General features: G+C 39.3%; 2 protein-coding genes across 8 annotated transcripts in view; both read right to left on the bottom strand.

Moving 5' to 3' along the window:
• The window catches only part of ASB4 (ankyrin repeat and SOCS box containing 4), a 75086-nt gene that overhangs the window by 9742 nt on the left and 39171 nt on the right, over positions 1–26173 (bottom strand). For 4 of the 7 annotated variants that reach the window (XM_067042535.1, XM_059073794.2, XM_067042534.1 and 1 more), the window contains one exon: positions 19497–19987. In XM_067042535.1, coding sequence (XP_066898636.1) covers positions 19497–19987 — 491 coding nt within the window. Of the gene's footprint in view, positions 1–19447; positions 19988–26173 lie in introns of all 7 variants that reach the window. The other 3 variants (XR_010842242.1, XR_010842241.1, XR_010842240.1) reach the window with 1 other exon arrangement.
• On the bottom strand, positions 6008–6587 carry LOC136794809 (leucine-rich repeat-containing protein 27-like). Its single transcript, XM_067041703.1, is given in 3 exon segments — positions 6008–6134; positions 6173–6425; positions 6428–6587. Coding segments are annotated over 3 exon segments (540 nt in total).

Here is a 26173-nt window from a genome sequence, read left to right as displayed (position 1 = left end):
AGACATAGGTATTTCAGAGTTTGAGAGCAATATAATTCAGTAAATAATAAGAGGCTAACTTAAAGATCATCAGTGTCCCTTGAGCACCATGAGCAAAAGCACAAAGGGAAAAACAAGGATATCAAGGGCAGAGAGCCCTAAGGAGGCTGAATGGGAGTGCACCAAACGGCTTATCAGCTAGCTTCACCATTAGTCACGAGAACTGAAGCTGCGAGAAAGAATAAGTAGGGTTTAATGACTCATCAGATATAGGGAGTAAAGACTGCAACTTTGAAGCCTAAGATCAAGTACAAATAGGGGTACCACCGATGGAAATGAGGAAATAGGAAGGGCATACTAATTTGAGGATGGTCAGATAACAAGCAGGAGGATATTTCCTATGTTATGTCCTAATGTCAGTTAAAAATGTGCATGATAGATGCTCTAATGAGAAGGTCAAGATGGAGAGGGAGATTTGTGCATCATCAAGGAATGTGCTGGTTAGGGTCAATCATACTCTAAATGGATATAAATGGAAAAGGTAGAGAACCACGGTCTGAAGCTTGATGCATCCTAATAGGCAGGAGAGAGGATGAAGGAAAAAAATTACAGCTACCATTTTTTGAGGACTTATCATGTGCCAGGGCCTATGGTAAATCCTTGCATGTTTAGCTTGCTAAATCTTCAGACAACTTATGAGGTTAGTCCTATAATTATCTCCACTTTACAAATTTAAAATCAAAGGGTGAGAGAATTTAAACTCAAGGGTATTTAGCTAGTAAATGACAGAGATAGGATTCAAACTCAGGTCTGTGTGATTCCAAAAGTCAAAATTATGTTGAATAAAAATGATGGGGGGCTTCCCTGGTGGCACAGTGGTTAAGAAGCCATCTGCCAATGCAGGGGACATGGGGTTCGAGCCCCGGTCCGGGAAGATCCCACATGCAGCGGAACAACTAAGCCCATGCGCTACAACTACTGAGCCTGCGCTCTAGAGCTCACCAGCCACAACTACTGAAGCCCGTGTGCCTAGAGCCCATGCTCCGCAATAAGAGAAGCCACCACAATGAGAAGCCTGCACACTGCAACAAAGAGTAGCCCCTGCTCACCACAGCTAGAGAAAGCCTGCTCACAGCAACGAAGACCCAACACAGCCAAAAATAAATAAATAAAATTTTTTAAAAATGGTGAGAGTGGGCATCCTTCTCTTGTTCCTGATCTTATAGAAAATGCTTTCAGCTTTTCACTGTTGAGTATGATGTTAGCTGTGGGTTTGCTGTATATGGCCTTTATTATGTTCTGGTATGTTCCCGCTATGCACTCTTTCTGGAGAGTTTTTACCTTAAATGGATGTTGAATTTTATCAAAATCTTTTCCTGCATCTATTGAGATGATCATATGGCCTGGCCTCAGGAGGCATGGCCTCACCTGAGGACTGTGTCAGCCCCAACAAATAGAGCAACCAGAAGGGGCTCTACCGAATAGAGGTTTGAGTCAATGGTGTACTAGAAAATGTTCAACAACAGGCATTTTGTATTAAAAAAAAAAAAGACTGTATGTATATATGTTTATTAGTTTATTATAAGCTTTGCTAATATAAAGAATGTGAAGCCCACAATTTACAAATAATAAAATACCCAATATAATTTATTTCCTATTCCGTATAGCCAGTTGGTACTCTCAGAATGCTATCAATGATTTTTATATCAATTTTGTATAGATATGAGTTGTATTCATAGCCAACCTGTGTCTGCAATTAAAGCGTGCATGTAGTTCCTATGTTTACGTTGGTTGACATTTTTATTACATTAAGGAGTAATTGTTTCACAAATGTGAAACAATGAAGACATATATTAGAAATTCACTCACTCACCAATGACATAAGTGACTTCTATGTGGAAGCGCTTAATAGTTTTTTGAATATTGGAAGCATATTTCTCAATTTTTTGCACTATTCACAATGTAAGAGCTACAGACACCACACACTACAAATTTTTAAGTTTAATCTACATTAGTAACATTCTCTCCATCAACTTCTGAAGTCTAGACATCAACAAAGCAATAAGTTAAGGTCTGATTGGTAGCATTTGCTGATTTCTGTGGTGTAAACACTTGCATCATGGCCTATTTGAGGTCCCTGAACATATGGTGGGGAAGAGATGTATAGTAATATCATTATATAGTGTTTCCACCATATAGATCCAATATATGCAAATAATATCAGGAGCATAGATATGTAGAGTAAAATAATTGGGAGGTAGTGTGTTTTGAATATTTATTACTTTTGTTTTTAGCATACTTTATTTGTTGTAGGTTTATATGACTTAATTTTTAAAAATCGTTGCATTTAACAATCAGCTCAATTCCCGATAATTTAACAATCAGCTCTCGTGAGCTACTGTGAGCCAAATTCTAGCACACAACTCCTTTTAATTGTCCCCGAATTTAAAAAGTGCAGTCATAAGCCATTGCAGACTAAATGTGTATATTGTAGCTCCAAACCAGTGAAGGCATCAGAACCATCCTGCCCAGTGGCTAGGTCCAAATGGGCACAACATAAATACTTGTTTAATGAGACGATCCATTCACATACATAGTCTGGGTACAGTGCACAAAGCTGATCTGCTGACAAAGGCTTTTTTAGCCAGGTCTACTTAAATAAAGAGTAATCCCTAAGGGGATAAGCAGGTGGGCTGGAGTTAGACATCCATTGCTGTGGGACCTCTGAAGAGACAGCATTTCTGAGTATATGGAAAGTATAACTAGAAGGATTTCTCCATGGGTACAAGATTGTCAAGGTGGGCAGGTAATTTTTCCAGGATCTTGGTCTTGGGAAATTGAGGTAAATGGGGCTGCTCTTTTCTCTGCAGTTGGGATGAGGATGCCAGATATGTAGCTCTATGCAAAAGAGACAGACAAAACCTGAGGCTGACTAATTGCTTTTAACACTAGTTTAACACTACCATAATAGCATCATCATAGACTGTTAGGGTTGCAAAGAACCCTAGGGATTATCTAATCCCCCTAACTTGGAGATGAGGAAGTTGAAACCCAGAGAGGCACACAGTAAGAGAAAGCATGGTTTTAGTTCTTCATCTGAGTTTAGTGCTCTTTCAAATACATTCTGATAATCTTATTTTAATCCTTAAGTAAGGACCAGTGAAATGAATGGTTTAAAGACACAGATCCTATTGTACAGATATTTAGAACAAGAAACACTCTTTACTATAATCATTATAGTAATTTTAGGTTGGATTTTGTTGAAAGTTTGAAATAATTCCCTTTTTAATGCAAAGATGTTGCTAATAATATGAAAATAGCATCCATCAGACCTCTATACACACCCTTCTCTAAAGACCTCCAGATACATTCTTTCTAGAAGGATGAGCCATGTTGAAAAGTATGCTGGTAATCAGATGAGTAATCCAAAATTAAGATTTAAATTTAAGAGTTACCAGGACAGAGATGACAGCTGAAATTAATCCAAGGCCTGAATCAAGAATATACTTGTACTGGAATTTTGAAAACAGAGAGCATGGGGAAGTCAGAAGCTTGTAATGAGGCTCTGAACATGGTTTAAGTGTCCACTCAGAAAACTGACCTCTGCTCTGCATTAATTCCCGGGCTACACTCACTCTTCATGGAAACCACACTGGTTATGTTTAAAGACACATTGCCCACCTACCCAATACAGGTAATCTGTCCCTAGGTATTCCTTACCTCCCCCTTCCTGCCAAAACCTTGTACACAGAGGAGATGTGGCTAAAAGTTACTCTCCTCCTGTAACACATTACTTACTTCTCAACTAGGGTTTCCAGGTTTAGCAAATAATAATAATAATGTAGGTTACCAGGTAAATTGAATTTCAGACAGACAACAAATATTTTTTAGTATAAATATGGCCCCAATATTGCATGGGACATATTTATACTAAAAATTACTTATTAGTGATGAATTTCAAATTTAATAGAGCATCCTGTATTTTGTTTGGCAACCCTATTCCCAGACCCTATTCAGAAACAGTTCAAACTAAGTTATCTACACAGGAATATAATTCATTCATAGTTCAGGAGCCCAACTTCACACATGTGGTGCTTCAATTTGCACCTGGCACACTCCCATATATCACCTGGAGATAATCTTTCATTAGGATAAAAAAAATTGAGTAGTTCTTAACCTTTAGTCTTTAGATGCACAAAGTCCAAAGCTCCCATTACCACATTAGGTTTTGCAGACACTGACTAGCAAATTTTCTGCTGACAGAAGATGGTTCTCACAGCAGGAAAGGCTCCTTTTAGCCTGACACTCCCAGCTCTCTTAACTGACACGCCTAGCTTCCAGAATGAAGACAGCTGATCACGCCTTCTTCAGCCCTCAGTAATTATTTCACCAGGCAACAAAAAAAAGAGACCCTTAAGAGAGAGCAAACTCGAAATAATCACTCTATGATGACTCCCAGGAACCTTGACCATCAAATGAGGAAGGACTGGTGGACCCAGAAGGCAGAAGCTTCTGCTTCTTTGTAAACCTGGGAAACAGAAAATGCTCAATGACCTTCACCTTCTGTGCGTCTCTGGGGTCTCTATTCTCCCTTCTTAGAAGAACAATTGGACAAAAGGTAGTGGTGGCAACTGGAGAGATCTTAAGACCCTTCCCTTCATCATTTGACCCCTAAAAGCATAAATTAGAAAACAGATTCAAGATAAATCTCCCTGCCACCCTTCCAGTACAAGTGCCACCTGTAAGCCAGTTCACCAGAGAAAATCTAAAGCTACCTCTGCCCTTTTATACTGATATATTTGTGTGCAGAAAGGTACTTAATGATCAAAGAGACTGCTTATACCCTGGGCTTCATATACAGAACTGTTCAACAGCAGAAATAATCTTTACCTCCCCCAAACTTTCACATACCTTTCCCTCCCCTAGAAAAAATGTCTTTCTTGCCCTACAAGAAAACTCAATCTTGGCTCCCTGGGGTGTCACTTCCTTCTGAATTACGCTGAGAGAAAAAAAATCAAATGTCCTTTTGTACCTTGGAAAGCAATTGCAGACCCTATAATTCTTTTCTTTTCCTTATGTAATTTATACATCAGCTTTCAGTGAAATACACCCTCTACAAATTTGCTTTGTATTTGGAAGACAGCATCTTCAGCGCTGACCTTGTTCCTTGTAAATAAGGAAACTGAATTCCCCATCCACAAGAGAACAAATCACTTTATCTTCTGGATAAATGAGTCAGTCACTTACTTGTGTAAAGATGACTTTCTCTTTGGAAAGTTGGGTTGTGAAGTAGTTGTTCTAAATCACTTTATAGCACCTGCATAGTAAATTGAATAATTTTTCTTTAGTTTTCCTTTGGAAGGGGGACAGTTCTGTTATATAGTCTATTGGGTAGCAACAAAAATGTTTAAAGTACCAACCATCCACCAGTAGCCAACTGAATCCTAAATCTCTTTAGCATACAGCCAACATAGAGGAACTCAGAGGAGCAAAATGGAACTGAATAAGAAGATGGTAACCGTTGAGTGTTCCCTGGAACACATAATTGTGTACTATTCTACAGGCGAGCAGAGCCACCAAAGTAAGGCTGGTAGGAAAGACTCCTACAATGGACCAAGAGTACATTTTGGGAGGGGGAGGAAAGGAAATGATTTTGTTGAGCACCTACTAGTCTCAATGATTTACATGTCTTACTCACTCCTCAGACAATCCTGAAAAGTTGATATTTTTCTCTTCATTTTCTCTTGGATCTGAGAGATTAAGGAACTTCAAAATCACACAGCAAGTAAATGGCCAAGCTACAATTCATATCCATGGTTACTAAGTCCCTGTTCCTACCCCTCCTCGCTGTTATCTCTCAGAGAACTGCCTTTGTGAACAGGACCTGGGACCTTCCTCACATTTGCAAGACTTCTTGCAGGAGAACAGAAAATCCATTTAAAGGCCTATTGCCCCTAGTCTGGCACTTCTTTAAAAAGCACTAACTTCAGTTTCAATGCAGTTTTTCTTCATAATTGTCCTACAAACCTCAAGAAGTTGCATCTCCAGGGAAGGGTGTTCTGCTGCCCAGAGCCACAGGGAGGCCAGAATAGCTACCAATCCTTTCTGCACAATAAGCTGCAGGGGTTCCAGAAGGCAATGTCTCTAGTTCAGTGCTTTTAGTGTAGTCACACTCCCCAGCTCCACAGATAACATTTTGATAGGATTTCTTTCTAAAAGTAAAGTTTTCAAATGCTTGTGCTCTCCAATCCCAGAAGGAAGTGCTTTCATTCTATTATACCAGAGGTCTAGCCAAGTAAGTTTGGCAGTTAAGTGAAAGAAATCTTTAGGAATCAGGCAGAGGGCATGTCTTTGAAGAAGCAATTGTTTGAGGTTGGGAACTTTAAAGATCCTTCCTGATTGGTGAAGACCACTTTGACTCTAAAATTGATGAGGAAGAAACGATGAACACCCTTGGGAACGTCTTCGGAAGGGGAGGCAGGTGTGCTCCTAGCTTGACCACTGCTGCTCTCCAGATCAGCAGCCCCATGAGGAACCTTGTAGGAGCCACTTCCCTTCTCCTGTGAGCCAGAAGGAAGCAATCCTCCGGGACCAGGCTCACCCTCCATAGTCTGGAGTCACCTGTGGCTCCACCCGACCAGCACCACGCTCCTGGGGAGAACAGCAGCAGCCCAAACCCTAAAGTGGCTCTTACAGGGAAATGGGGAGAGGGTCTTTTACTTACTTTTGCAGAGACCTGTTTCATCCACAGTCAACCACCAGGGGGTTTCAGAGTAAAACTCAACATTTAATCTCTGGGCATTCTCACACATTGTCTCTCCTGGTTGGAAAGGCCTCTGTGGGTAAACCAGGCCCAGGAGCAGGGATTCTACTGCTCAACAGATATGTAATGATAAGTTATAGTCATCTTTTGTTTAAAGGTTGCCATGACCAGAAATGATAAACACTTCCTTTTTTTTAAAAGATTTTTTTGAAGTGGACCATTTTTAAAGTCTTTATTGAATTTGTTACAATATTGCTTCCGTTTTATGTTTTGGTTTTTTGGCTGTGAGGCATGTGGGATCTTAGCTCCCCGACCAGGGGTTGAATCCGCACCCCCTGCATTGGAAGGTGAAGTCTTAACCACTGGACAGCCAGGGAAGTCATGGTAAACACTTCTTAAATATTATCTTGTTTCATTCTCAAAACAACCTTGGGAGAAGGTGATTATTATCCATGCCCTCTGTCCCTCTCTATCCTCTTCCCTGGAAAGAAGGTAGCCTTACAGCATGAATATACACAAAATTATGCATTATGAAGTGAGCTGTATTAGAAGGAGATCGACTGTTTGTCTTCTAGAAGTTCCATTATGAAGAATGACCACTCTAGTGAGATGTGGGTAGCGAAAAAAAGTGGGAGGTAGTCCAAGTAAGAGATATTTATAGATGCAGGATGAAGGCTGGGGTGAGGAATTGGGGGAGAGACTTTGTGAGGACTGACAGTGACTCCAGAAAGAGTAAGAAATGTTTGGCACCATCCTCTGGGCTCTGAGTATATTTGTGGTGTGCTATGAGTAAGATTAATTTTTTTCTAGTGAAGGACTTGGTCTGCATATTATTGCCAAGGCATAAGAGTATATCCATTTTCACAGGGAAGGAAATTTAGGCTCAAGAAGCAACTAATTTATTCAAAATCACACTTTTAGGTGAGTGGCAGGACCCAAATTTGTTTGACACCCCCCCTCCAAATTCCATGCTTCTTTATTCTTGACATGCATAGCATGGCAAGTCTAGAATGAATGAGTTATGAGTGATAAAGCAGAGGTAAAATTTTTAAATAGGAACCATTTCATATGTAATTTAAAATGCTGGGTTGTATATTCACTCTAGAGATTGTTAACATCTATTGTTTTAGCCAAATCTAGATACCAGTGTGTATGATCCAGAAAATGGAAGCAAACTAAGCAGTAGATATTCATAGCTAAAAGCTATGGATCACTGTACTTTATTTGTTTTTTAACACCTTTGTTGGAATATAATTGCTTTACAATGGTGTGTTAGTTTCTGCTTTATAACAAAGTGAATCAGTTAAACATATACATATATTCCCATATCTCTTCCCTTTTGCATCTCCCTCCCTCCCACCCTCCCTATCCCACCCCTCTAGGTGGCCACAAAGCACCGAGCTGATCTCCCTGTGCTATGTGGCTGCTTCCCACTAGCTATCTATTTTACGTTTGATAGTGTATATATGTCCATGCCATTCTCTCACTTTGTCACAGCTTACCCTTCCCCCTCTCCATATCCTCAAGTCCATTCTCTAGTAGGTCTGTGTCTTTATTCCCATCTTGCCCCTAGGTTCTTCATGACCTTTTTTTTTCCCTTATATTTCATATATATGTGTTAGCATACAGTATTTGTTTTTCTCTTTCTGACTTACTTCAGTCTGTATGACAGACTCTAGGTCCATCCACCTCACTACAAATAATTTCATTTCTTTTTATGGCTGAATAATATTCCATTGTATATATGTGACACATCTTCTTTATCCATTCATCTGTTGATGGACATTTAGGCTGCTTCCATCTCCTGGCTATTGTAAATAGAGCTTCAGTGAACATCTTGGTACATGACTCTTTTTGAATTATGGTTTTTTCAGGGTATATGCCCAGTAATGGGATTGCTGGGTCATATGGTAGTTCTATTTTTAGTTTTTTAAGGAACCTCCATACTGTTCTCCATAGTGGCTGTATCAATTTACATTCCCACCAGCAGTGCAAGAGTGTTCCCTTTTCTCCACACCCTCTCCAGCATTTACTGTCTCTAGAGTTTTTGATCATGGCCACTCTGACCAGTGTGAGATGATATCTCATTGTAGTTTTGATTTGCACTTCTCTAACTTGAGCATTCTTTCATCTGTTTGTTGGCAATCTGTATATCTGCTTTGGAGAAATGTCTATTTAGTTCTTCTGCCCATTTTTGGATTGGGTTGTTTGTATTTTTGATATTGAGCTGCATGAGCTGCTTGTAAATTTTGGAGATTAATCCTTTGTCAGTTGCTTCATTTGCAAATATTTTCTCCCATTCTGAGGGTTGTCTTTTGGTCTTGTTTATGGTTTCCTTTGCTGTGCAAAAGCTTTTAAGTTTCATTAGGTCCTATTTGTTTATTTTTGTTTTTATTTCCATTTCTCTAGGAGATGGGTCAAAAAGGATCTTTCTGTGATTTATGTCATAGAGTGTTCTGCCTATGTTTTCCTCTAAGAGTTTGATAGTTTCTGGCCTTACATTTAGATCTTTAATCCATTTTGAGCTTATTTTTGTGTATGGTGTTAGGGAGTGTTCTAACCTCATACTTTTACATGTACCTGTCCAGTTTTCCTAGCATCACTTATTGAAGAGGCTTTCTTTTCTCCACTGTATTTTCTTGCCTCCTTTACCAAAGATAAGGTGACCATATGTGCGTGGGTTTATCTCTGGGCTTTCTATCCTGTTCCATTGATCTATATTTCTGTTTTTGTGCCGGTACCATACTGTCTTGATTACTGCAGCTTTGTAGTATAGTCTGAAGTCAGGGAGTCTGATTCCTCCAGCTCCATTTTTCGTTCTCAAGATTGCTTTGGCTATTCGGGATCTTTTGTGTTTCCATACAAATTGTGAAATTTTTTGTTCTAGTTCTGTGAAAAATGCCAGTGGTAGTTTGATAGGGATTGCATTGAATCTGTACATTGCTTTGGTTTGTAGAGTCATTTTCAAAATGTTGATTCTTCCAATCCAAGAAGATGGTATATCTCTCCATCTATTTGTATAATCTTTAATTTCTTTCATCAGTGTCTTATAATTTTTTGCATACAGGTCTTTTGTCTCCTTTGGTAGGTTTATTCCTAGATATTTTATTCTTTTTGTTGCAATGGTAAATACGAGTGTGTCTTAATTTCATTTTCAGATTTTTCATCATTAGTGTATAGGAATGCCAGAGATTTCTGTGCATTAATTTCGTATCCTGCTACTTTACCAAATTCATTGATTAGCTCTAGTAGTTTTCTGGTAGCATATTTGGGATTCTCTCTGTATAGTATCATGTCATTTGCAGTGACATGATAGTAAACAGTGACAGCTTTACTTTTTCTTTTCTGATTTGGATTCCTTTTATTTCTTTTTCTTCTCTGATTGCTGTGGCTAAAACTTCTAAAACTATGTTGAATAAGAGTGGTGAGAGTGGGCAACCTTGTCTTGCTCCTGATCTTAGTGGAAATGGTTTCAGTTTTTCACCATTGAGGATGATGCTGGCCGTGGGTTTGTCATATATGGCCTTTATTATGTTGAGGAAAGTTCCCTCTATGCCTACTTTCTGCAGGGTTTTTATCATAAATGGGTATTGAATTTTGTCAAAAGCTTTCTTTGCATCTATTGAGATGATCATATGGTTTTCCTCCTTCAGTCTGTTGATATGGTGTATCGCGTTGATTGATTTGCATATATTGAAGAACCCTTGCATTCCTGGGATAAACCCCACTTGATCATGGTGTATGATCCTTTTAATGTGCTGCTGGTTTCTGTTTGCTAGTATTTTGCTGAGGATTTTTGCATCTATGTTCATCAGTGATATTGGCCTGTAGTTTTCTTTCTTTGTGACATTTTGTCTGATTTTGGTATCAGGGTGATGGTGACCTCGTAGAATGAGTTTGGGAGTGTTCCTCCCTGTGCTATATTTTGGAAGAGTTTGAGAAGGATAGGTGTTAGCACTTCTCTAAATGTTTGATAGAATTCGGCTTGAAGCCATCTGGTCCTGGGCTTTTGTTTGTTGGAAGATTTTTAATCACAGTCTCAATTTCAGTGCTTGTGATTGGTCTGTTCATATTTTCTATTTCTTCCTGGTTCAGTCTCAGAAGGTTGTGCATTTCTAAGAATTTGTCCATTTCTTCCAGGTTGTCCATTTTATTGGCATAGAGTTGCTTGTAGTAATCTCTCATGATCTTTTGTATTTCTGCAGTGTCAGTTGTTACTTCTCCTTTTTCATCTAATTCTATTGATTTGAGTCTTCTCCCTTTTTTTCTTGATGAGTCTGGCTAATGGTTTATCAATCTTTTTTATCGTCTCAAAGAACAAGCTTTTAGTTTTATTGATCTTTGCTATCCTTTCCTTCATTTCTTTTTCATTTATTTCTGATCTGATCTTTATGATTTCTTTCCTTCTGCTAACTTTGGGGGTTTTTTGTTCTTCTTTCTCTAATTGCTTTAGGTGCAAGGTTAGGTTGTTTATTTGAGATGTTTCCTTTTACTTAAGGTAGGATTGTATTGATATAAACTTCCCTCTTAGAACTGCTTTTGCTGCATCCCATAGGTTTTGAGTCGGCGTGTCTCCATTGTCATTTGTTTCTAGGTATTTGTTGATTTCCTCTTTGATTTCTTCAGTGATCACTTCATTATTAAGTAGTGTATTGTTTAGCCTCCATGTTTTTGTATTTTATACAGATCTTTTCCTGTAATTGATATCTAGGTCTCATAGCGTTGTGGTTGGAAAAGATACTTGATACTATTTCAATTTTCTTAAATTTACCAAGGCTTGATTTGTGACCCAAGATATGATCTATCCTGGAGGATGTTCCATGAGCACTTGAGAAAGATGTGTATTCTGTTGTTTTTGGATGGAATGTCCTATAAATATCAATTAAGTCCATCTTGTATAATGTATCATTTAAAGCTTGTGTTTCCTTATTTACTTTCATTTTGGATGATCTGTCCATTGGTGAAAGTGGGGTGTTAAAGTCCCCTACTCTGAATGTGTTACTGTCAATTTCCTCTTTTATGGCTGTTAGTATTTGCCTTATGTATTGAGGTCCCCCTATGTTGGGTGCATAAATATTTACAATTGTTATATCTTCTTCATGGATCGATCCCTTGATCATTATGTAGTGTCCTTCTTTGTCTCTTGTAATAGTCTTTATTTTAAAGTCTATCTTGTCTGATATGAGAATTGCTACTCCAGCTTTCTTCTGATTTCCATTTGCATGGAATATCTTTTTCCGTCCCCTCACTTTCAGTCTTTATGTGTCCCTAGGTCTGAAGTGGGTTTCTTGTAGACAGCATATATATGGGTCTTGTTTTTGTATCCGTTCAGCCAGTCTGTGTTTTTTGATGGGAGCACTTAATCCATTTACATTTAAGGTAATTATCGATATGTATGTTTCTATTCCCATTTTCTTAATTGTTTTGGGTTTGTTATTGTAGGTCTTTTCCTTCTCTTGTGTTTCTTGCCTAGAGAAGTTCCTTTAGCATTTGTTGTAAAGCTGGTTTGGTGGTGCTGAACTCTCTCAGCTTTTGCTTGTCTGTAAAGGTTTTAATTTCTCCATCAAATCTGGATGAGATCCTTGCTAGGTAGAGTAATCTGGGTTGTAGGTTTTTCTCCTTCATCACTTTAAATATGTCCTGCCACTCCCTTCTGGCTTGTAGAGTTTCTGCTGAAAGATCAGCTGTTAACTTTATGGGGATTCCCTTGTGTGTTATTTGTTGTTTTTCCCTTGCTGCTTTTAATATGTTTTCTTTGTATTTAATTTTTGACAGTTTGATTATTATGTGTCTTGGCATGTTTATCCTTGGGTTTATCCTGTATGGGACTCTCTGTGCTTCCTGGACTTGATTGAGTATTTCCTTTCCTATATTAGGGAAGTTTTCAACTATAATCTCTTCAAATATTTTCTCAGTCCCTTTCTTTTTCTCTTCTTCTTCTGGGACCCCTATAATTCGAATGTTGGTGCGTTTAATGTTGTCCCAGAGGTCTCTGAGACTGTCCTCAGTTCTTTTCATTCTTTTTTCTTTATTCTGCTCTGCAGTAGTTATTTCCACTATTTTATCTTCCAGGTCACTTATCCGTCCTTCTGCCTCAGTTATTCTGCTATTGATCCCATCTAGAGTATTTTTCATTTCATTTATTGTGTTGCTCATCGTTGCTTGCTTCCTCTTTATTTCTCCTAGGTCCTTGTTAACTGTTTCTTGCAATTTGTCTATTCTATTTCCAAGATTTTGAATCATCTTTACTATCATTATTCTGAATTCTTTTTCAGGTAGACTGCCTATTACCTCTTCATTTCTTAGGTCTGGTGCGGTTTTATCTTGCTCCTTCATCTGCTGTGTGTTTTTCTGTCTTCTCGTTTTGCTTATCTTACTGTGTTTGGGGTCTCTTTTTTGCAGGCTGCAGGTTCATAGTTCCCGTTGTTTTTGGTGTCTGTCCCCAGTGGCTAAAGTTGGTTCAGTGGGTTGTGTAGGCTTCCTGGTGGAGGGGACTAGTGTCTGTGTTCTGGTGAATGAGGCTGGATCTTGTCTTTCTGGTGGGCAGGTGCATGTCTGGTTGTGTGTTTTGGGTTGTTGGTAGCCTTATTATGATTTTAGGCAGCCTCTCTGCTAATGGGTGGGGTTGTGTTCCTGTCTTGCTAGTTGTTTGGCATAGGGTGTCCAGCACTGTAGCTTGCTGGTCGTTGAGTGAAGCTGGGTCTTGGTGTTGAGATGGAGATCTTTGGGTTATTTTTGCCGTTTGATATTATGTGGAGCTGGGAGGTGTCTTGTGGACCAGTGTCCTGAAGTTGGCTCTCCCACCTCAGAGGCACAGCACTGACTCCTGGCTGGAGCAACAACAGCCTTTCATCCACACAGCTCAGAATAAAAGGGAAAAGAAAGGAAAGAAAGAAAGAAAGAAAGAAAGAAAGAAAGAAAGAAAGAAAGAAAGAAAGAAAGAAAGAACAAAAGAAAGAAAGAAAGAAGATAAAATGAAATAAAGTAAGATAAAATAAAGTTATTAAAATAAAAAATAATTATTAAGAAAAAAAAATTGTTAAAGTAAAAAACAAAAACAGACAAACAGCACCCTAGGACAAATGGTGAAAGCAAAGCTATATAGACAAAATCTCACTCAGAAGCATACACATACACACTCACAAAAAGTGGAAAAGGGTTAAAAATAATACATCTTGCTCCCAAAGTCCACCTCCTCAATTTGGGATGATTCGTTGTCTATTCAGGTACCCACAGATGCAGGGTACATTAAGTTGATTGTGGAGATTTAATCTGCTGCTTCTGAGGCTTCTGGGAGAGATTTCCTTTTCTTTTCTTTGTTTGCACAGCTCCTGGGGTTCAGCTTTGGATTTGGCTCCGCTTCTGCGTGTAGGTCGCCGGAGGGCGTCTGTTCTTCGCTCAGACAGGATGGGGTTAAAGGAGTAGGTGATTCAGGGGCTCTGGCTCACTCAGGCCGAGGGAGGGAGGGGTATGGATGCAGGGTGAGCCTGCGGTGGCAGAGGCCAGCGTGACGTTGCACCAGCCTGAGGTGTGCCGTGCATTCTCCCAGTGAAGTTGTCCCTGAATCGCGGGACCCAGGCGTGGCGGGCTGCACAGGCTCCCGGGAGGGGAGGTGTGCAGAGTGACCTGTGCTCGCACACAGCCTTCTTGATGGCGGCAGCAGCAGCCTTAGCATCTCACACCCGTCTCTGGGGTCTGTGCTGATAGGCACGGCTCGCGCCCGTTTTTGGAGCTCCTTTACACGGTGCCCTTAATCCCCTCTCCTCGCGCACCAGGAAACAAAGAGGGAAGAAAAGGTCTCTTGCCTCTTCGGCAGCTCCAGACTTCCCCCGGACTCCATCCTGGCTAGCCGTGGTGCACTAAGCTCTTCAGGTTGTTTTCACGCCGCCAACCCCAGACCTCTCCCTGGGATCCCACCGAAGCCGAGCCTCAGCTCCCAGCCCCTGCCCTTCCCCGGCGGGTGAGCAGACAAGCCTCTTGGGCTGGTGAGTGCCGGTCGGCACTGGTCCTCTGCGGGAATCTCTCCACTTTGCCCTCTGCACTCTGTTGCTGTGCTCTCTTCCGTGGCTCCGAAGCTTACCCCCTCTGCCACTCGCAGTCTCTGCCCACGAAGGGGCTTCTAGTGTGTGGAAACCTTTCCTCCTTCATGGCTCCCTCCCACTGGTGCAGGTCCCGTCCCTATTCTTTTGTCTCTGTTTATTCTTTTTTCTTTTGCCCTACCCAGGTTCGTGGGGAGTTTCTTGCCTTTTGGGAGGTCTGAGGTCTTCTGCCAGCATTCAGTGGGTGTTCTATAGGAGCAGTTCCACGTGTAGATGTATTTCTGATGTATCTGTGGAGAGGAAGGTGATCTCCGCATCTTATTCTTCCGCCATCTTCCCCCTCTTGCCGATCACTGTACTTTAAATAAAAGTTGCTGAATTTTTCATAGAATATAATCATTTGATTTTATTTCTAAGGCTGAAATATGTATAACAGTTCAAGTAAGAAAATATTCCTTGGATCCAACCTTAGCATGAAAAAGTATTTAAAAATTCCAAAGCCAACTGATCAATGAGAAAATTGCAAGGAAGGTGAGAATTAACAACTGAGGTCAAACAACTATCTTCAACAGTAGATTTCATGAATATTTTTTCAGGCCATTTAGGTAGCAGTCTTTCCTCAAAATTTATAGAGAAAATATAAGGGTTAAGCGTTGTCCTAATTCTCGACCTTTTCAGACATACCTTGACCAAGATCCAGAGGCAAAAACAAGTAACAGCTAAAATCTTGGGAGAAATATAAAATTTGGTTTGGGAAAAAAGAGAAGCCTTAGGTACAAACTGATACAAAGATTTAAGGATTTAATAGGATGCCTATGAGTTATTCCAGGTCAGGAATAAGAAGTAGAGGATTAGTTCTGAATATTTATGAAACAGAAATAAAAGTGGGAGGGACTCAGGGGTGGGAGGGGACGGTGTTCCAAAATCAAATAGACACCCAAGGAAGGGAGTGCTGTAGAATCTGCCTTCATGGAGATTTGCAAATACAACAAGAGCACTATTTCTGCCTAGAGCCTTGAGAATTAAACAAAATGACCTCTTTAGGTCTTTTCTTGTGTTGTGATGCTTTAGGTTTAAATACATTTCCTGGGCAATATCATAAAACACAGCAGAAACTGCTAAATCTAAGGGCTTAGGTTCAGGAGTCAGACAGACCACATTCTGAATCAAACCTATGACTACTAACTTTTAATGGGCTTGAGCCACCCAGCAATCCTATTACATTTCCCAAGTCCATTTGCTCCCCAAGGTAAACATCTCACACCTTCACCTTTGCCCTTAAGTCTTCAAACCTCTTCTCCAACCACTTCTCATTCTTTACTGAGAAAATAGAAGCAATCGTAAGAGTACTTATATAAACTCTTATTAACATATCTACCAACATCCCTGCATCTGGGCACACAGGCTCTGCCTTCCCTCCTGCTATGATGGATGAACTGTCTGTGTTACTAAGACCAACACCTCCATTTGTGCACTAGATCTCATCTTCAAGATGGCACTCCAATAATTACCTGCAACAAATTTTCTCCCCTTCCTAGAACACTCCCACCAGCCAACAAACATATCAGCCATCATTCCCTTCTAGCTACTCTTGCATTACAAGAAAATGCCTCAAACTCCTCACCGTTTTCACTTCCTTTTATCCCTTTTTCCTTTGAATCCACTTTAAATAACCTTTTCTCACCAGTGATCCACCAAAATAACTCTTGTTGAGGTCCCCAATAAAATCCATGCTGTCTAGTCCAATGGCAACTTCTTAGCCCTCATCTTATTTGAAATGCCACCTATATTCAACCCAGCTGATTCCGTATCTTCCTTTCTCATGTTCTATCTTGGATTCCAGGAAAACATCCCATCTTGATTCTCGTCCTAGCTCAAGGACTTTCTACAGTTTCCTTCACTGATTCCTTTTCATCTACCCCAACTCTAGTTGGAGTGCCCCATAGCCCAGTCCTCTGGCCATTTCTCCTCTCTCTCTACCCCCATGCTCTGGTTGACCTGATCTCTCCTCATGGGTTTATACATCATATTCACGATGAAGACTCCCAAATTTGTATCTCTGGCCAGGACCTGTCCCTGAACACCAGGGTTATATATCAAACTGCCTTTGACATCTCCACCTGGATGACTAATAGGCATCTGAAGCACAGCAGAAGCCCTGATCTTCTCTTCAAAAGCAGCTCCACCTGCACAGTTACTTTCTCAAGAAATGGCTCCTTTATTCTTTCTATTCCCTGGGCAGAAATCCTCGAAGTTATCCTTGATTCCTCTCTTCTTCTCACAGGTCACAAATAATCCATCAGGAAACCTATGGACTCCCTTTTCAGGGCTTGTCCCAAATCTCACTACTTTCCCCACTTCCTCTGTGGGTCTAAGCCACCCTTATCTCTTATCTAGATAACTGTACTACGTTTGCCCCTCTCCCCGCTAGAGTTATTCTCCAAAAGGCAGTCAAAAGGAACTTTTTAGAACATAAATCAGACTTTTTTTCCCTCACTCAAAATCCTTCAGTGACTTACTCTCTCATTCAGAATAAAAAACCAAGGATATCAGCAGTCTACAGGGTCATATATATGGTCTGCAAATCACCCTCTTATGCTTCTCTGACTTCTCCTCCTCCTTTCTCATCCCACTTCAGGCACTCTGGCTTCCTCAGACATGTTTAGTCCTCTCCTACCTCAGGATCTTTGCACCTGGTTTTCCTTATATCTAGAATGCTCCCCCACCACCACCCCTGCCCACCCCCAGCTATTCACATGACTTGCTCCTTCACATCCTCATTTTCTCTAATCAGCCTTTGTAAAACAGCACATACATAAACACCAAAGAAAGCCCACATTCTATTATTATCTATACCTTGCTTTACTTGTCTCCATAGTGCTTAACATATCAGAGCATATTTATTAGTTTGTTGTTTTTTTTCCTGTCTCGCACTAGAAACTATCCTCCATGAAGGCCTTTGTTTGGTTCGTTGCTCTATCTCCAACTCCTAGAACAGTTCCTGGCACAAAGTAGTGAATACTTGTTAAATAAATGAATGAATGAACTTGACCACTTACTCTGTGTGACTTTAGGAAAATATCTGAATTCTATCACCTTTTAAATGAGGATAATGCCAGTGTCTACCTCAGAGGTTATTATAAAATAAAATTAAATAATATGTATAAAGCCTATTTAGAGCTCAACAAAGGACATTATTGTAACATTATTATTTATTATCCTATTCCTAATCAACATAATCTTTTGAAATTTTCTATAAAACTAAAGTTCCAGGACATTATGAGTATTACATAAAATTTTAAGGAAAAAAATTACTTAATCTTCCATTAAAACACTGACAACCAAGAGAAAATTCCTTACTGAGATCACATAAATCATTGAACTCATCATGTCTACATTGGAACTTTCTGTGGGTTGTCTATCTGGAATTTTCTGAGTGCACTCCCCTTAAATTCTTTAGTGGAACTTTTCTTTCAACTAAACTTCACACTGCAGGACTTCAGACAAGTCTCTGACATTTTACCAAGGTAGGAGGTAGAACTTGGCTGCAAATTTAGTAAAACTTCTATCAACTAGCTTTCTGTGACCCTACATTAGTTAGCTGGCTTATACATAAAACTCGTCTACTGCGTGTTAATTAATTTTTTAAATGAGTGAGATCCTAGGTAAATTATCATTTGATTTCTTCATTTAAGGTGAAATGCATTTTGGTTTCCAAATTCATGACCGTCATCAACCTAATGCAAAACTCTCTCTCTCTTCCATGTGCCTAGAGAACCCTTTATTCCTCTACCTTGTCATTTACCATGGAATATTAAAGTTATCTCTTTATGTGTTTGTCTCTCTCATTAGATCCTAAGCTAATTGAGGATAGTTACCATGTCTTAGTCATGCCAGTATTGGTAATATCTGGTCCCTGCTAGCCCATTAGAGATTATCATTAAACACTGTTTAAAATAAAGGCTGTGCAGTGTCATACTATAAAGCTAAACACTAGCACCAAATGAACCAAGATTGAATACTGGCACTGCCTCTGTGTGAGATCAGACAAATTACTTAACTACTCTGTGCCTCAGTTTCCTCCTCTACAGAATAGGGATGATGATATTATTTACCTTATCAGCTTGTTATAGAATTAAATAAATTAAATTAAGAAGTGTAAAATGCTTATAACAGTGTGCTTAATAAATAGAATTCATTATAATAATACATATGATTATTAGTTCTTAATAAATGTTAGCTTTCATTAAACTAGAAAACTGAGTGGCCCTTTCATTTCTACAAACTAATTCCAAAGCAGGCTCAATCATCTTTAGAGCAGACATTCTGCTTAAGAGATGGCATGAGGGTCCCTGTGTACACACCATTCACCTCTCCTGCAGATGGAAAGTGGCCTTCTGATCTTTTTCACTCAGTCACCCAGGAAGCCACTACCAGTTCACTGGTGTTCACACAAGACATGGAAAATTATTTACTACTCTTGCTCTCCTTCTTTGCTCTCAGCCCCAGATTTCAAACAAACTTGGACTAGGATGAGATAGCGAGGGTTATATGTGTAAATGGAATGTCAGATTGAGGATCAGAGGCAGCCCAAAGACTCAAGCCTCAAACAAGCTTGAGTTACTTGGAGATTTCAGACCAAGCCACCCTTTTGAGTCCCCATTACCTTGCTGACGACCCAGTTCTCCACTTGGCACCCTAGGACACAGCCTCACCTTGTGGAATTGTGGAGGGTATATTCGAGCCGCCCCATGGTTCAACAGCAGCTGGTAGCAGATCTCAGGCTGGGCGGCAGGTCGCACAGAAGTGACCTTCAGCACATACTGGATGGCAGCACAGCCATTGATATCCATGAGATTGGCTTCTGCGCCAGCTTCCAGCATCATGTGCATGAGCACGTGGTCACAGTTCCAGGCTGCCTTGTGGAGCGGAGTTTTAAAATCGTCATCCCGGGCGTTGACCTCAGCCTTGTAGTCCAACAGCATGCGGCAGATGAGGTGATGCTCCCTGCTGAACTCCTGCTCTTTAAAGCGAAGGGCCCAGTAGGTTGCGGTAGCCAGTGGGGTCTCCATGTGGGCGTTCACACTGTCCACTATGGCCCCGTGCTCCACGTAGAAGGCCACCAGCTCCGGGAGGCCGAAGTGGGCAGCTGTGTGCAAGGGGGTCTCCTCATCCTGGTTGTTGGTCTTCATGTTCACGTTCGCCCCTAGAAAGGGAGAATGAGGAAGACAATTATTTAAACATTTTTGTCATTTTCCACAAGGTTCATTAAACAGGCCTTTTCTCGCTGCTTCCCTTTCAACCTCTCCCGCTGTATAACACCCATTTTTCCAAGTTCCATTTCTAGAGCCCATGGAAGCCACTGCTTTGAAACAACAGCGCCACCTCCTGGAAAACCAGCAAATGTACTGAGGTGATGGGAGAGTGGGCCTGAGAGCAAAGGATTTCGGCTGGGAGGCTGGAGCACTGTCAGTTGAGTTATAGCTCCTACCCCTAGGTGGATTTGGAAATACAAAGTGATTCCGATGACCAAATAGCTTTTATCCATAGAATAGAAAATATCATTAAAAATGAAGGTTATATCACAATCTTTGAGGCTCATACATGTGGCTTTAAAAGTCTTCAGTTTCTTGATGAGATTTCTTCAAAATCATCTTTTTCCTTTTCTTTCAAGGGAACTAAACCTAAATGTTTGGTCCAAGGGAACTTCAGTGGTATGGAAATTGCTCAGCCCTCTGACTGAACACTGACAATATTAAGCCGCCAAAGTCTGTGAGGTTCCTTTGGAATACAACTGGAGCAAAAACAAAAAACACAAAACACTTTGACCACCAAACTAGACTAAGGGTCATATTTTGAAAGGAAAGGGATAGAAGCTAGTAAAATAAAATACTCATTAAAAGAAAGACAATTAAAGACTGTATGTAACATGTCCGATTTATGGTTGACAAATGCTGTTTAGAAATACAGATTATTAGTGCTTGGAAAACTCTTTAGAAATTATTTAATCCAACCCACTTGTCTAACAGACCAGGAAACTGAGTGAATTTTATTTTTTGATAGGGAAGTTAAGTACTAGAATGGTCAACTTGAGAAGCTGAAATTTTCCTTCTCAGCCTAGTTTAATTGGGGTGAGCTAAGTGACCCCAGGGGGCCTATTCTGTAATCAATTTTACTGGAAATTTATATAGGTACTTCAAGTATAAATCTGGAAATACTTTTATTATTATCATTATTATTATTATGCCAGCAACTAATATTTATTAAGCACTTGTCATGTTCAACATTCCAAGCTAAATGCTTTCCACATACTGCCTCATGGAATCTTCCTAGCAACCCTTTGCAGGAGGTGCATTTTTATCCTAATTTTACAGATGAAGAAATTTGTTTTTAGACTAATAACTATACCAAGCTAAGAAGCAATAGAACAGAGGTTTGAAAGCAGACAGCCTGGCTTCAAAATCTCTCACCACTGTGCTATTCTATGTCATTATTTTTCTAAAAAAATTTTTTCTGTACTTTGCTCTCTTTGGATATTTGAAAACTTGAAAGTAACAGAGAAATCATGTTTCATTTTGTTAATTTAAAAAATCTGTTCTCTGTGTGTTGCTCCTTTATGCCCTTTTTTATGGTATCCTCTGATCATATGGAACACATTTAAGAAAGGCAATACTCCTACAAGCTTACTTGGTGTCATAAAAAAGCCACCCCTCAGTGAGGTTTCTGAAAGCCACATTGCTCTGTAAACTCAGAGACTATCTCTGCTCCTAACTTTCAGGAAGCAGAATTATAAGTAAAAATCGTCCCTTACAACAATCTGCCATCTGTGTTCATCAGTATTCTGCCCTGGAGAAGTTCTGGGTCAGATCTCCCTTCAGGTCAGCCCTTCTTTCCTCTGGAGTGAAATGGAATGAATAAGAATGTCTTCCCAGAAGCTAATGCAGGGTCACTTCAGATGCTGGAGAATTTCCAGTAAGAAAAGGAATCAAAGGGTCAGGATGAAAATTTTATAGGCCAACTTGGATGTAACCACGTCCTTTATTTTTTAATGTACTTGGACATTTACAATGGATCCCTGACCTCTTGCTACAACTAGATATACTGCACAGCTTTCTTTTCTGAATAGGAGAGCCTTATTTTTATATTTGAATTGTGTCTTTGAGTGTAACTTTTCCAGGGACTACATAAAGTAGGATGGTTTGACTGCTTTTCTGTTTTAGATTTTGTGATTCATTCAATAAATTAGAGACCATAAACATAAATTCTTGGGAACTTAAATGTTCTTTTTAATGTGAAAATGCAATGTATTAGTTTCCTAGAGCTGCCATAACAAAGTACTGCAAAGTAGTACCGCAAACAACAGAAATTTGTTCACGGTTCTAGAGACTGGAAGTGAAATTACAGTGTTGATGAGAGTGGCTACTTCTGAGGCTTTTAAAGGAGAATCTGTCTTATGCCTGCCTCCTAGCTTCTGGTGATGTCCATCAATCCTTGGTGTTCCTTGGCTTGTAGATGTATCACTCCAAGGACTGCCTCTATCTTCACATGGTTCTCTCTGTGTCTTCACATGGCTGCCTTCTTATGACACCAATCATACTGCATTAGGGGCCCATCCTGCTCTACTCATCTTAACTAATTACATCTGCAATAACCCTATATCCAAACAAGGTCACATGCTGAGTTGCAGGGGGTTAGGACTTCAACATACCTTCTTTTGGGGGGAAGGGAGGGGATACAATTCAACCCATAATATATAACATGTATTACATAATATAGAAAAATATGTATGTGCAGTTAAAAAAATATTGTAAAGCCATCACCGATGTAATCACATCCCAGGTCCAGAAATCAAACACTCCCTGACCCGGAAAAGCCCTCTACTGTCCTATCTATCCTTCCACCTCACAACTCCACCATCCTGCTGGAGGTAATATTATTCTGACTTTTATGATAATCATGTCCTGGAATTTCTTTATAGTTTTACCACCCTTGTATATACCTCTAAACAAGATAGTTTAGTTTCATTTATTTTCGAACTTTATATAAACAGAATAATCAACACATATTCTTTCATGAATTGCTTCTTTCACTCAACACTGTTTGTGAAAATGATCTATGTTGTGATGTTTAGCTCTTGTTTGTTCATTTTATTGTGTTCTATCTCACACTACAAGTAATCCTACTAGTGATAGACATTTACAGTTTCAGGCTATTCCAAACACTGCTGCCATGAGTATTCTTGTACATTCTTGTACCCTGGTGCTCATGGGCAGGGTTCACAGGGTTCTATACCTATGAGTGGAATTGCTGGGTTTCCGGGTGTGCTTATCTTCAGCGTCATTAGATGGTATCAAATAGGTGTTGTACCAGTCTACACTCCCATAAGCCACGTGTGAGGGTTCTTATCAACATTTGGTATTTTCATTATATTTAATTTTAGTCAGTCAGATGGATGCATAGTGATATCTCATTGTCTGAATATTTATTTCCCTAATTAACAATTAGGTTAGACATATTTTAATATTTTTATTAAACTAATATTGCTTTTTATTTACTATTATAAAGCATTTCCATATTGTTATATTATCATTTTAAATATCATTTAAAAATAATGACATAATATTCCATAGAGTGAGTTTACCCTCCTGGTGGATGTGAAGATTTTTTTCCAAAGTTTTGATCTTATGACTAATGCTACAATTGATACATTTGTGTGTAAATCTTTGGATTATTTCCTTAGCATAAATTCTCTCAAAACAGAGCCATTAAGCTGAAATATCTGAACTATTTTAAGGGTCTTTATGAATAATTGAGGAAAGTTATATTTATCTATATCTCTCTATATTTATATACATCTCTCATTGATGCATGAGTGCTATTTTACTCACCAGTATGTAGTTACACAATTTAAAAAATATTTTTGCTATTTGGAAGTAAAAAATGGTCTCTCTTTTTCTTTTTATTTGAACTGATTTGTTTATTAGAGTTTGAACACTTTATAATTATTAACTAGTGGCATTTCTTCTTCAGTTATTGTCCAAATTTTTGTCCTTTTATACTTTGAAGCCTTTCTGCTTTGTTTACATTTATGAGTCATTCATTAAAATAATATTTAAGCCTATGCTCTCATAATTTGTATACATTTTTAACCAGTTTATTTTGATTTTTCTTTAATACAATAATGTTAACTTTATATGGTCAAATTCTCCCTTTGTTTTTTTGTTTTTGCTTTTGTTTTTGGTATTAGAATGTCCTACTCCTCTCAGAGGTTTCATAATTATCCAGATTAATTATAATTGGATTTTTAATAGATTTTAAAAAATGTTTAACATTTAATTCATGTGGAACTTATTGTGGTGTACTTACCGATTTAGGAAGAATTGATATTCCTATAGCATAGAGTCTTTTCATGTAGGAACATGGTCTGTTTCTCTAAAAAGTTTTCTTTACATTTCTGTAAACTATGCCCCCACAAAATTTGTAGCAATTTTCATGTTAGGGAACATGGGTAAATTATTTCTGGGGTAAAGTAAATTTTAGTGAGAGAAGGCCCTTCATGAACCTTCTAATTTATGCAAGATGGACTCCAGATCTAGTCTGAAATGGTTGCAAATTAGATGGAGAAAAATTTTCATTTTCATTGCCTGATAAAGAACAAGAACTTTTCAGATTTAATCTGTGGGCAAAGGAGACAAGAGATTTGGTTGCACTGAGAATATGATGAAAAGGGGACATAGGATAAGAATTGCACAGAAAGAGTGGATGCTGGCCACAGAAATGGTACTGTGATACTCCTGAAGCCAGTAATATAGGGACACAGTGCCAGTCAACATTCAATTTTTTTCTGTTCTTCCATACTGTATGATAGTATCCATTCATTACCCTCCAACAGATAGAATCAATTTCATGAATCCTAGTTATGAGACCTCACATTTCCTTACTTTTTTTCCCAAATAAAATTAAACTGCTTCCAAGTGCCCATTTGTTGACTTGGCTGATCATCTGAGATCAGTCATCATGTGGCTCCCTCTGTTGGGCTTTGCTACTCCCTACATTCTAAGAGTTGGCCCTCAGAGGCATCCTCTCCAAAGTATCCACATTCCCTCACAGTTCTGTCACCTCAAAAGCTACGTGAGAGTGGGAGCAGGTCTCTGTAGAAACTGTCACCTCTCCATTTTCCCAGACTCAAGGAATCCACATCTTTACTTCATCCCTAAGCCTGCCCTGCCTCCCTCCCTGTCCTAATGAACTTGATTTCTCACAGAGTCTGTGTGTAAGTGGGGAGATCAGTGGGGAGATGGAGGACGAGGCCAGACCAGTGCTCTCAACCCTTTCAGGCATGCCTTTCCTATTCCACGATGAAGTTGAGAAATAACATCATCTACCTTCATACATAATCTTTTAAAAATAAACCCAATGCCTAGCTAACATGTAAAGGCAGAATGAAAGTAGTTTCTAATAATTTTAACTACATAGTTATGATTGTCACAAATAATATAAATAAATTGCAATGATATAGTATAAATTTTCATGTGTTATTAACTATACTAGATGACACAATGAAATGCTTATTTGCTTGAACCCATATGTAGACTCCTAGCAGCTACATCATTGAACTGACACAGGTGTTTTGTATTGTAATTCAAATACCACAGATGTCTTTGCCGTAATGAATGTTATTCCAAAATGAGGAAATAAATCTTGGTCTGGTTTTGCCTTGATTTGTAGCATGGTTGCATTTCTGGAAGTTTCCATATTTATTTACAATTCGAAAGTATTTCGTGTTTATATGTAAAATACAGTTAGGTTAGAAATCTACTGTGTTACTACATCTGAATATCTGTTATTACATCAGCACTAAATCTAAGAATTTTTACAAATAATGAAAGAATTTAAAAATACAGAAAATCTCAGAAAATATAACAGACACCTATATACGAGTACCCATATTTGACAGGTATTAATCTTTGACATATTCTCTTTGGTTTTCTTTTTTCCAAGATAAAATTTTACAGAAAAAACCCAGCCCATTTCTCCCCTCCCTTTCTTTCTCCTCAGAGATAATTATTATTCTAAAGTTGACTTTGTCATTCCCTTTAAACTTTTGTTCTTTTATTACTCACATATGCATCCATAAGCAATGTATATACCATTATTTTGGTTTTGTTTTATTTTTGTTTTGTTTGTTTGCTTTTCTGCGGTACGCAGGCCTCTCACCGCTGCGGCCTCTCCCGTTGCAGAGCACAGGCTCCGGACGCGCAGGCTCAGCGGCCATGGCTCACGGGCCCAGCCGCCCCGCGGCATGTGGGATCTTCCCGGACCAGGGCACGAACCCGTGTCCCCTGCATCGGCAGGCGGACTCCCAACCACTGCGCCACCAGGGAAGCCCTAT

Source organism: Kogia breviceps, chromosome 9 (genome assembly GCF_026419965.1).
Source record: "Kogia breviceps isolate mKogBre1 chromosome 9, mKogBre1 haplotype 1, whole genome shotgun sequence".
Taxonomy (NCBI): domain Eukaryota; kingdom Metazoa; phylum Chordata; class Mammalia; order Artiodactyla; family Physeteridae; genus Kogia; species Kogia breviceps.
The sequence above is the reverse complement of the archived record's forward strand: the minus strand, read 5'-3'. Positions and strand labels throughout refer to the sequence as shown.